Source organism: Oreochromis aureus, linkage group 5 (genome assembly GCF_013358895.1).
Source record: "Oreochromis aureus strain Israel breed Guangdong linkage group 5, ZZ_aureus, whole genome shotgun sequence".
In the NCBI taxonomy this organism is placed as follows: Eukaryota; Metazoa; Chordata; class Actinopteri; order Cichliformes; family Cichlidae; genus Oreochromis; species Oreochromis aureus.
The window spans coordinates 18,927,380-18,940,216 of NC_052946.1; the positions used below are offsets into that span (position 1 = coordinate 18,927,380).

Consider the following 12,837-nt stretch of genomic DNA (forward strand, 5'->3'; position numbering starts at 1 on the left):
GCCACACTTTTCTTTTCCCATCAATCTGGTAGAAGTTAATCGTGGCTTCTTCTGCTCATATTACGTTTTTGCCCCCCCAAACTGTGCCGACTCTTTTAGATGTTTGTTGTTCTTTTGTTTGTTTTTTCCTTGGCAAAGTGTAATCTGGGCTTCCTGTTCCCAAGTGCAACCACTGCAACCTGTTGTAAACCCTCTGCATTTCCATTCATAAAGGCATCTCTTGATTGTAGACTTTAACAATGATACGCCTTCCTCCTTGAGAGTGTTCTTGACTTGATTAGATGTTGTGAAGGGCTTTTTCTTAAGAACAGAAATAATTCTCTCATCATCCACTTTAATTGTCTTCTGCAATTATTCAGGATGTTTAGGGTTGCTGAGCTGGCCGATACATTCTTTTTAAGCATGTGCCAGGGTGTGGATTTGGCCATTCCTAAAGTTTTTGCTGTCTCTGACATGTTTAATTTGGTTTGTGCAAGCTGATGATGGCCTTCACTTGTACTGTCACCTCTCATATTAAGAGTTCCAATGAACAGTTACCAAGTGCAGAAGGAACAGACCTAATCTGGCCACAAAAAACTTGCCAATATGTTCTCCAATTAGTTCCCAATTTTCATACAAAAAAGTAAGTATAAAAAGTGGCATGATTTCTAAACATTTAATACAATACGCTTGTGAAACAACTTGAATTAAAGCTGACAGACTGCCCTTCAAAACATATTGTGATAGTCTGATTTAAAACCCACTGTGTGTGTGTGTGTGTGTGTGTATATATATATATATATATATATATTTTTTTTTTTTTTTAAGCAACAACTTGTATACATAGCAACATACATGTGATATACCTCCCCCTTATTACAGTTACAGCCCCTAAATAAATCAGTACTCTGACACTAAGCTCCAGTTATATAAATGTTATATATGTGTTACCACACATGGGTGTTCGACACTTATCTTACTTTAAAAAATGTTTTACGAAAAACTTTTTACACCACCCGCTTTTAATAGCAGAGGTTCTATTTATGCAATGCCTCTACATGCAAAGTGGACAGGGGAGGGGACACTGCTTCGTGCTTTAACATGCAAAAACCAATAAATCACCATGTCATCATCCAGACGTGTCACAGCTACTGAGAATATAGTCTAAAAGGTTATGAAATCAACTAGGAAACACTTCTATTGTTGCTGTTAATTATACGTATTTTAATAAGCACTTCCTACTAAGCACATTTCCTTCACAGGAAGGGTTTTGTTTTTTTTTTTGGAGCTGATATGAAACTGAACACAAGTTCAGATGTCATGTTGGAGGGAATGTCACACTGCTTTCCTCCTGCCAAATTATACACCACACGAAAGCTCTCAATAACACACACTCACACAAACACACACAACTAACAAGTGGCAAAACCCAGCTTATGCTGCCAGGGATTTTTCTTTATAAAAAATCCCAGGGGTCCTAATTGTGCCCTGCTGCTTTAAGAGTCAATTTTTATGGGGTGGAAAACAAAACAACACACAAAGTACAAACACACTTTATTGCTCATACACATTCTTTCCAAAAGCCTTTTTTAGCTTGAGGGGTGTATTCAGTCAAATCTGACTATTATGTGAAAAAGATCATTTATAGCAGTCCCAAAGTATCACTAACATTATCAACAACTACAGTTCAACTATGCACGCACACACTATGCTACTGGCCAATTAAGGGGTAAGTCATATGTCAGTCTCTTTTTTGTTAGTGTCTGCACTCCTTCTTCTTTTAAGCATACAGTTTTAAATAAGACACAGAAATGATTCATAAAACTTGTTAAAAAGCTCGTCACATATACTTGTTCAGCTCTTTGCGACACGCTGCCGTGCCTGCACTTTGCCAACATGAACCAAGCAACTGACACAGGATGGGAGTGCTGGTTTCCTCAAACCCGTCAAACAAAAGGCTCACATCTAGTTCTCTTTTACATGCAGTCAGCCAAAAGAGGAAGTGAGAGATGGGGGATGGGGGGTTTGGTACTGAAACAGGAAATGACATCAATTGCATCTGCACAGTTAGCAACCATGAGGGAGGGAGCATCACCACTCGTTGGGGGGGTTCGTTGAGGTAATTCGGGGTACTGACTTAGATTTATATAAATGGAATTTAGATTATTTAATTATTTAGTAAGCAGAAGAGGAATACTCTGAATGGTTTTCATGAAAACTCTTCAAGAATATGGGAGGAATAAAACAGTAATGGCATTTTCAACTCAAAGGGATGAGATTGCCTAAAATGCTCAACTTTTTGACACAGTATTTTTTGAGTTACTAAGTAATTTTCCAAGAAGAAATCCTTAATTTTATTAGACACTCTAGTCTACATTTCCAGGGAAAATTAATTTTGCAGAACCAACATGAATCCTATGGCAATATTAATATTTGTGAGGTCAGTATAGCAATAAAAAAGCCACTCAGGTTGTCTGATAAGGGAGCGGAGAATGCAGTAGAGGTTTCAGCTGCTGCAAGGTTAGCAGCAATGCACAACTTCAGCATGTGTTCAGATTTTTAAAAAAAAGGATAAAATGTGACTTGAGCAACTCAGCAACCATGACTATCTTTTTTTCTTTTCTTTTTTTTATGGTAATAATTAACTGTTCTTTTTCACAAAGCCAAACCACATGAGTGTAGCAACATGAACTGTTTCAGTTTGGTGCTCTAATGAAACTCTACTGCTGTTGACCTCAGTTTGGTAGATTTTCAAGGAATCTTTTAGAGGACAGAACTTTGTAAAACAGTATTGTTGTTACACAGGACTTAACAACAAAAATAGCTGTCTACATGGCAGGAAAATTAATTACCTTTTACTGTGGTTTTAATTGGTTTAATGGGGAGAAATTAGGTGGATAATACACATGCAGTTATTTTATTTGTCCATCTGCCAGATAGTGGAGAGGTTAGCAGATACAATAATACTGCACTGTAGTAACTGTACATTTAGAGTGCAGCTGTCATAATATTAGTACCCTGAATCCTCTGGGAGGAAAAACAAAAAAAAACAAACCATGCCCTCGCCCATTGTGACATGTAAACTAAACCCACCATCTATCATGTTCATATAAAGCCCTGCTGCTTAAGTTATGTTAGTCACCTCACTTGTTGCATTTCCTCCACAGCACACAGCTCTAATGAACCAACACCACCAAACAGAGGTCAGCATCAGCTTAAAGCCTGTAGAGTGAGAGATCAAGTGACATCATAGACAAACTTTTACCAGATACTGAAAGACTTTAAAGAAGCAAGGATGGAGTACAGTGTGAAACACTAAAGAAAAACAGTTCCAACATGCACTCCTGGGAGAGAGACACCTCCATTCTTCTAAAGTCTGCTTCCTGACAATGTCACTACACTATCCTTTCACATCACAGAAGCACATTGGCACTAGTTACAAAAAACAGAGATACAGTCATTTCATTTGTTTGTGACATTTTGCAAGATTAAATTTCTGATGTAGCTAATCTTCTTATCACCTAGACGCTGTCTCTATTTTTCCACTCCTGCAGTTTTTTCTGCCTGCTACCACCTTGAAAACACAAGGTACTAAAAGACAAGACAAAGCGGATCAAACTGAGGCTGCGCTGTGAACAAGCACAGCAGGGATATTTACAGGTGAATGTAGAAGCCATGATGAGCATACCAAGTTTGACCTGAACTATGGGCCCACTCTCTCAACTTAGATCCCCACTCATAATCCCACGTTTTTCTACAATGATTTTATCCTACATTAAATTCAAACAAATTTTTTCCCACATTTGGCTTTTCAAGTGTACTTAAGCTGTTCCAGTTTAAATAGGCTCAAAGCTGATGGTGGATGCTCCCCGTGGAACTCAGGAGGACAAGAACAACCACAGCAGAAAAATGACAGGATGACCCAATGAGGATGGAGGGGAAATGAAGTGAGATCACTTCCTAGAATGGAAAGAAAAAGGAAATGGATTGTAGTGGAGAAGGGAGGGGATAGCAATTTACTGTGTGTGTGCTTAATGACATGATCAGCCCAAGAAAGTCCCGACCCCTAGCTCTCCATTGCTTTGTCCTCAGTCAAACCCACTATTTTTATTGTTTCAATCATAATTTCTCTGTACACAGAGTTCATCATTCTATCAATAAATACAAGAGCAACGCCACCCCAGAAAGAAAAGACAGCGCCATAATGGGACGTTCAAAACATCTTAATTGTGACGAAATGTTGCAAAATTGTGACCAAATCTATCAACAGACAACCATATAAACATGCGTCAAAGTAGTCAAAACCGCCTTTGTGGTAGTTCCTGCTACAGCAGGCATCTCCAGAATTGCATTCTGACATGATGACAGACAAGCAGACAGACAGAAAACAAACAATATGATTAATTGTTTGTGATGCTACTGCACTGACAAAAGCTGAGTATGAAAAAACTCCTGACCAAGTGCCAAAACCACCTTTGTAGTAGTTCCCCCTACAACAGGTGTCTCAAGGACAACGCCATGATGAAACGCACACAGACTCACAAAGGAAAAACAAATACCAACCACACTGTCATGGATGGTAATTACATAAATTCTGGGAAAACAAATGAACTCATGGTTCAACACCTGAAGGTTGAATGCTTACCTTCTCTACTGTACAGGCTCTACAACTTAAGCGTCAGAGGATAAGATCTAAGACACTATACATATAACAAGACAAATCTGAATAAACATGAATGGATTCCCTTGAGATTAAATTGGATTTCATTTCATTGTATTTGCAATTTACCCAATCCTTTAAAAACAATCATTCATTCATCTTATTTTGTATCTTTCTGTTTCTGGCAGGAACTGTTTCAAAATTCCTGTGTCTGTGCTGGACTGTCTACACTGTGCAGTAGCCACTTCCTCCTTACTCTTTTATCTAAGCTAATGGGCATGCACACAAATGAGGCTTGTGATCTGGTTTGGTTTCTTTCACACCCTGTGATATCTAGAACTAAGCTGCAACAACCTGAAGGATGCATTTTAAAACAGCTACTATTCACACAAACTCACACACAAAATGTCTACATGCTGCTTTCGGCTCTTTGCTAATGTAGGATTTTAAGAAACAGTGGGAACAGTGTAACAATCAAGCAAAGATATGAGCTATGGATAGACACTCAGAAGACGATGGTAGAAGATTTTCCAAGCTATCAGTATTTCCAGAGCAAAGAGGATAGTGAAGCCAAGTCCCAGTGGACCTGTACTGAGACATGCAGTCTGCAGGAACAGGCTTTATCTTCAGAGCTCTCCCTGTAATTGCAGGATATTCAACCCTTTCACATACCAATTCACAGATCTGCCATCCAGTGCGTCATACAGTTAATTGGACAGCACTGTGGTGCAGACTGTTGAGTAAACAAGGTCAAGTCACCCAAAAACACAGGGCAGCAGCTCACTTGATACATTTCACAGAACAGGCACATTTCTGCCAATATGTCTCTAAGAAGTTGAAGTTCAGTAAACGGACGTTCATTCCTGTAAAACGAGTCGGTCGGACTTGTTTTCTCCAGAGAAACCCGGGTCTCTGTAATGAGCCAACTGTGATTACACTACACATCCACTAAAGCTCAGCCATCGACTTTAATAAGTGGGAGGCACTCTGTCTCAGTGCTGACCACACTGAACTGACCAACAGCAGAACGCGTCACCTTGTGCAGTCATCGGGCACGTGTACAGTAAATAGGTGATCCTGTTGAAGACTCACCTTCGCAATGCATGTTCATAAAAATTAAGTCTTCATTTGAGCACAGGATCGGGTGCACACCATTAAAAATAAATGCAAGGTTTTGGACAAATACTGTAAAATTTGGAGAGTTACTGCTAAATTGCCCCCTCGCCTTTTTGTGTGTGTTTCTATTATTCGCTTATTTGAAATGTGGTGAGGTACAAGAGCAAATGAAACAAATTGAGTATTACACGTTGTGCAATAATAAGAGCAGTCAAACACACTGAACACCAACTGGCAAACACATAATCGGTTCAGATGTACACTCCTGCTCTCTGCTATCACAACTGCAATAGCTCAGGTTTCCCAGCCTAGATCTGCTTAGACTGGCAGTTTTCACAAATTGTAGCCTCACTCTGTGATCAATACTCTGTCTGCAGTGCCACGCTTTGAGAAAGCTACATTCATTTCTCTTAAACTCTTTGATAAAGTAACCGTTTTCCTGCAGGAACCTACAGTTGGAAACTGCCTCTGAAGATATGTGCTAGCGGGGACAATCTAATGAAGCTCAGTGGGAAAAAAATCTTCATCCTCACAGGTTTGCCTGTCTTTTCATTGTGATGACATTAAAAATGTATTTTTTGGAAATTAACTAATAAAAGAATGGTTAAAACTTCATGAATTATTAAAAGAGAAAAATATACTCACTAAAAAGATGTGTGGTGGTATAGTCAAGACCATATTCTTTCTAATATTTCTAAGGGTATTACCTTGAGTATAGTTAAAATAATTGCTCCTAAGTTTGCCTTAGAAGCAAAGTACTGCACTGTGTACCCATGAGCAACCATTACTCACAAGTACTGAGTAATGGGTGCCACAAGTTGGGGCCCAAGGGTAGTAAAACACATAAAAATATTGCAATAACTTCTAATCAAACACATCTACAAAATCCAAACAATGCTTGAATGCTTACTTAAAGTCCAACTCCATGATAAAGACTACAATGTGCATGAGGATGACTGCTAATTAATCTGTGCATGTTGCTAAAAAGGGTAGATGTAAAAGAGGAACAGAAAATGACTGGTTTCATATCATGTGTGTGTCTAGCTTAAAGAATTTGTCATTCATAATGATGGCCAGTGCATTTAGGCAAGCGAACATGGTCAAAATGACCTGCTGAAGTTCAAACAGAGCATCAAAACGGTGAAGAAAGGTGATTTAAGTGACTTTGAAAATGGCACGGTTGTTCGTGCCAAACAGGCTGATCTGAGCATATGAGAAACTCCTGATCTGCTGGGATTTTCCAACACAGGAAAAGTATAGGGTCTACAAAGAACTGTCTGAGAAAGAGAAAATATCCAGCGAAAAAAGCTGATAGGACAGCAACAATAACTCAAACAAACCCTCCTTACAATTTAAGTATGCAGATGAGCACCTCTGAACTCGCAGCACGTTGAACCTTGAAGTGGATGGGCTAAAGCAGCAGAAGACCACACACGGCAAATTAAACTAAACTGATGCTACAGTTTACTTTTAATTCACATGAGCTCACCAAAAATGGACAATAGAGGATTAAAAAAAATGTTTAATTGAGATGGTACAGTCAGAATTTGGCATAAACAACATGAAAGTATGGATCCATTCTGCCTTGTACAGTTCAGGTTGGGGGTGGTGGTGTAATGGAGTAGGAGATATTTTCTTGGCATACTTTGGGCAGCTTACTACAAACCAAGCAAACCAATGCGTTGAACGGATTTTTTCTTTGACTAATTTTTTTCATTTGTTGAAAGGAGGAAATGATCAAAGTTGACATAACAGGAGACCTGTCATATCCGCCCCTGCCTGCAACTAAAACCGAGGCTCGTCTTTGAACCCAAACCCCCACAGCTCATCTTAGACGGTCTACAGTTTGCTCCGTTTAGTAGACCGACAGCTTACCCGCATGCCATCAAGGGCACAGACTTTATGTGTATAAACAGCTGACAGCTTTAAAAAAAAAAAAAGATTACCTGGATTTGTGATAAGACACCTCTGTCACAAATCATTTTTTCAGTCAATGGATTACATGCTCAATGAAAGAGTAATCCATTAAACTGAACCTGTCACCAACTCGAGTCTACCTGCACGACAGGCAGAAAAGGAGAGTGGAAGTAGTGACTATTAAGGGTACAAAATTGTTATCAAGATGAGTATTGTTTAGTCTTGAATGAACTGCTGACATACAACTATACACCACTTTAAATAGTTGGAATGTAACTTTGACTTTTTTAGGCGGCAAGACATTCCCCACAACACATTTCAGGTTTTTATGTATGTGAAAGCCAAAGCATGTTGTGACACGTTCAAATATCAAATGAGCGGAAGAACCACGGTTTAAGTGGCACTCTATATTTGGTGTAATATGAGTTTTTTCTTTTCTGTTTGTTTGCTTGTACCACTTTTCAGTCAACTGTTAGTGTTTATAGGATGCAACATTATTACACCAATTTAATTAATATAAATAAAAAAGGGATGTTTTAATGGATCCAAATAGGAATTATAATGAGATCTGGGCCTGTCCCCGTATGTAGGTTAATTAGTAAATGTTACGTGATTCATTCTTAGAGTTGGTATGGATATTAATGCTGACGTTTTGCCCTATGACTGAGCTGTGCTGCTGAGCAGCATAGATCTGAGCGGTGAAGCATATCAGAGGAAAGGTTTTTTCTGGTTTTTTTCTTCCTCATACTTTGTGTTATTTAATATTTCAAAAGATTCTCATGTTGGACCAACTATTCCATACCTACCACAAATACTGTATTTATGCATGGTTAGCATTGCATCTGTGTAAGTATTTTAATCAAAGTCGTGTGAAGCAGAGCTCCCTCTTGATTGTCCTGAAACCGAAAAAGTGTGCATTTTTCAAAGAAATGAAGGCAGTGCAGTCTCCATGTTGTGGCAGAATGTGACAGCGGTAAAGGTGATGAGACTGCTACGCCGGCCGCCCATGCTCTTTATGTAGAAACTCACCAACCCTCGGTTCATTTTCAGACCTCTCCTGTAATTCCTCTCAACCCTCACACACTGCAGCGGATAGTAATTACTGATTCGAAACCTCCAGTACAGAGCAGGGTATGTAATTAGCCTTCTAACCAGGGGCACATCTCAACAACCAGCCGTCTCTTCAAAGACCCAGGAGAGAAAAAGATGGCATGTGTTCCCCATCAAACCAAGCAGAATTTTCTGCTCTGTCCAGAAAGAGGGTGTCAAATTAAATTTGTAATTCTGTGATCAACCAACAAAGTACATGACAGCTAAATTAACTAAGTTAAACGGATTATATGTGAGAGTGGTGCAAATTTATACTGTAGGGGGAAAAAATGTAACACTGCCAAGAAGTGATGTTTGTTTGGTTTTTATATGCAGGACATGATTACCTGAGAATTTCTGCTTGGCTGTTGATTTTCTTCAAACATATGTTTGAGTTGTGGGGGAAAATATTCTGAAGTTTCTTGTTTTTGTTTCAGACCTATATCAGTTTTAAGACAGTCATATGATCAGCAAGGTGCCACCAAGAACTGCTCTAATTAACAAAAAAAACACACACAAAATAGAAAAAAAATGCAATCCTTAACGTAATAATTGGAGTTTCAACTTTTTATTTATATGGATTAATTCAGCAGCCATTGAGAAATCCCATTAGCCTTTGTTCCTGTGCATCTGAACTTCATATCTGATAAAGCTTTAGGAAACTTTTTTAAGTAAATACCTGAAAATGCTTTTAGAGTAAAAGGTGGTGAGCAAACCCTGAGTTAAATATTTAGAGACAAATCAAATGTATCCAGAAATTCCATCATAAGCTGATATCTGCTAATATTCCCAACTGAAAGAGTTGCAAGTTAGTTTATGCTCTAGCAGTCCTGGGAGCAGTCAATTTCATCCAAACGCCCACTCCTAATAAACCAGATCCCGTTCCCTATGTGCTATGAGCAACCCCCTCCAAACTTTTTTTTTTTTTGGTGGGGGGGTGTGACTGCCTATTCTGGTTGTCCCTGAAATGATCTCACGGTAATCGTTGTGAAACTCCTTGCTGTGCAGGGACCTTTGCTTTAGCGTGCCGTTTCTACTCCAAACTTTCCCATGCGTTTTTCACTGAAGCCCTCATGTTTGTGTCAAAGCAGCTCTGACACTGAGGGCAAAGCAGACGAGGACAACCCAGCAACATCGGCAGATGGAAGATCTTGGACGCGTGCAATTGTGCCACGTTTTCTCTTCAACATACGAGAAAATCCCACAAGATTCCAAACAGCCCCGGTGTTTTCCCTGAGCCCACACTTAACAGGGACTAATAATAGCGCTGGTTAAAATGTAACTCGCTCAAATTGCCCGTTTCTGTCAGATGTCTTTGACGCTGCGCATTTCACCCGTGACCATCATTGTGCCACTTTTGCAACCTAGTGTTGTGACATTGTACTCACCGAGCAGGAGCAGTTTCACTTCTCTTGCCGCCTTCTCTCCATCTTCTCGCAGGTTTTTATCAATCATTTTAGACCTCTCGGCCGCCAACTTATCTTCCTGACTCACAGTACAACCCATGGTTCCCAGTGCACGCTTCAGGTCTGCTGCTTAGTGGGAAAATAACACCTGGGGGAAAAAAAACAACTAACGGCTGACCCCCTTTTCTTAAAAACAAGGGCTGAAGTTAAGTGAGGCGAGTTCCCTTTTTGATGAGTGGCGAAAAACGTGACGGAGTCCGTTCATCCGCTAGAAGGGACCAAAATCATTAAAAAAGACAAATTATTTCCCAAATGAACTTGGTTTTCTAACTAACGTACGAATTTCCCAAAGATACGCACGTTTGTTATTTAGTTTGTCCGCATTTGGGAGATTTTTTAACGCGGGTAACGCTGCCCGAAAAAAAAAGCTTAGCAACTTTTTTCGTTGACTTTTAGCTGCTCCCTACGGTATTTCATTAGAGCAGGTTAAACACCCGAAAAACGACCGCGAAGTTAGAAAAAAAAAAGTATTCCAGCTGTGGAAAACCGAGCACACAGATTCCTGCTGCCAGTTACGCTACCGGATGCATACCACACTTGCCTGTGAATATTTCTATTTTTTCTACTAAAAAATATTTATATATTGATTTAATCCGAGTTGCCGATCCGCATTCTTTCCCTGCGAAGAGATTTACCACGTTCGCCACACCCGTGAAGTTCCCCTACGACCGACAGACAGACAGCGCCGTCACCTCCCACCCGAACTGCGGAGAGACGTAAAGCCGCAGTGCTTCATGGGAAATGTAGGTAAAGCGCTGTAGAACGGTGACCTTCAAGAACTGTCGGACATTTCTGCGTTCAGTCTTCAAGTTTTTTGAATTAGGACTGCTCCGAGTGGGCAGCCGATTTTTATGTGAAAAAGAAAAGACACGAGCTGTAGCTTAGTGTTCATTATAAAATGATTTTGGGGTCATTATCTCAAATATTTTCTTGTTGTTTTTTGTTTTTGTTTTATTTTTGCGAAATCAAATTCGAGTTATTTTCTCATATCCAGTTGGTAAGCCTCAGACAACCACAGCCCTGTTTTTGAGGTAAAATTTCGAGCTAATATCCCAAAATTGTAACTTACAGACAGCAAAACAAATAAATTACAGTAATTTCACATTAAGGTTGTTAAGGTTAGGAAAAATATTAATATACATATATTTATAAGGTTAATCATTACTAAGTAAACACACTATTGATATTGGGCTTGCACACAGTTGAGTCAGTAAACTTAAAATTACTTAAAATTAAAATTATGTTCATATTTTATAAAATATTTGTCTCAGTTGTAACCTTAAAAGAATCTTATATTGTGTTTACTGATCTAAAATGTGGAGGACCAAATGAGAAGCACGAGTCTGTACAAAAGTGCACACAGAATATTCGGAATCTAAAACGTAGGATAAATAAGGTGTTTTGTTACCGTATTTTGCATACCGGTGATCCAGTGTGGTTTATGCAAATAAGTGAGGGAACGGCTGCTGTTTGCGGTGTTTTTAAAATAACAGCAGCTTCATAACAAATGATCCAGAAACCGTATGAAATCAAAATTGAGAGTCAGTTTATGCCCCGTGCGAGCTAAATAATTCATACTGAAATGTCCATAAATTGTGTCCTGGCGCTTTAGATAATTTATTGCAGATCTATAGCGACACCTGGTGGACAGTTTTCTAATTCTTGAAAAAAGTCATAATGACTAGCAAATTGTAACATTAATTAATTATGAAGTAATTAATTAATTCATAACTATATCGTATAAATTAATTTTTATTCATTTATTTAATGGGGGATTATTTGCATTTGCGAAACTTTTTTTAAAGCACTGTTATGGACCCTAGGGTTGTTGTTTTTACGTGTTGGGTTCTTTTTGAGATCTTCTTGCTTTGTTAACATATTTGAGTCTTGGTTTATTTGCAGTGTTTTATATTTGTTCCAGCGTTTTAGTATTTCATTTCCTGTTTAGATTTCTTCATAACTCTAATTTGTGAGCCGCAGTTCTAGTAATATTTAGTTTGTGAAAAACTTTATTGTTATTCTTATGGTGAACTTTATTTTTGACACATTATTGAGTCTCATGCTGTCTTTATTGTTTATAGTTTCTACTGATCTTGTGTCCTGGTTTATAGCTTGTCTAATATTAGAAGTAGGGGTCTGTGTTTTATTATGTTTTTACATTCTTCTGTCTCACTTTTTTGTTTATGGCTTGGTTCATTTGTGCTTCCTTGTCTCTTAGATCTCAGCTGTTAGTATTCGTGTCTCTTTCAGTCCCCTTTTGTTATTTCTTATTTTACACTTACTGGCCACTGCATTAGGCCCACCTGTTCAACTCCTCATTATTGCACATTTCTAACCAGGCAACCAAATAGCGGCATCTCAATGCATTTAGGCACACAGATGTAGTCAAGATGACTTGATGAAGTTCCAACTGTGGCTCAGAATGGAGAAGAAAGTTGGCTTAAGTGACTTTGAAAATGGCAAGTGGTCTGAGTACTTCTGAAACCGTGGATCCCAAAATTAACATTTATTGCCAAGATTTTAAAAACAGCTCTGACAAAGTAGGTTAAAATTTACATAAATCCCAATTTCTGCTGCAAAATTCAGATACTAGGGTCAGAATTTTGGCAT

At 38.8% G+C, this 12,837-nt stretch overlaps 1 protein-coding gene across 1 annotated transcript in view; it reads right to left on the reverse strand.

Moving 5' to 3' along the window:
* The window catches only part of LOC116333879 (guanine nucleotide-binding protein G(i) subunit alpha-2-like), a 50,867-nt gene extending 39,938 nt beyond the window's left edge, over window positions 1–10,929 (reverse strand). The window contains exon 1 of the mRNA XM_031757158.2: window positions 10,150–10,929. Coding sequence (XP_031613018.1) covers window positions 10,150–10,267 — 118 coding nt within the window. The 5' untranslated portion in view covers window positions 10,268–10,929. The remainder of the gene's footprint in view (window positions 1–10,149) is intronic.
* Between the last annotated feature and the right edge of the window lie 1,908 nt (window positions 10,930–12,837).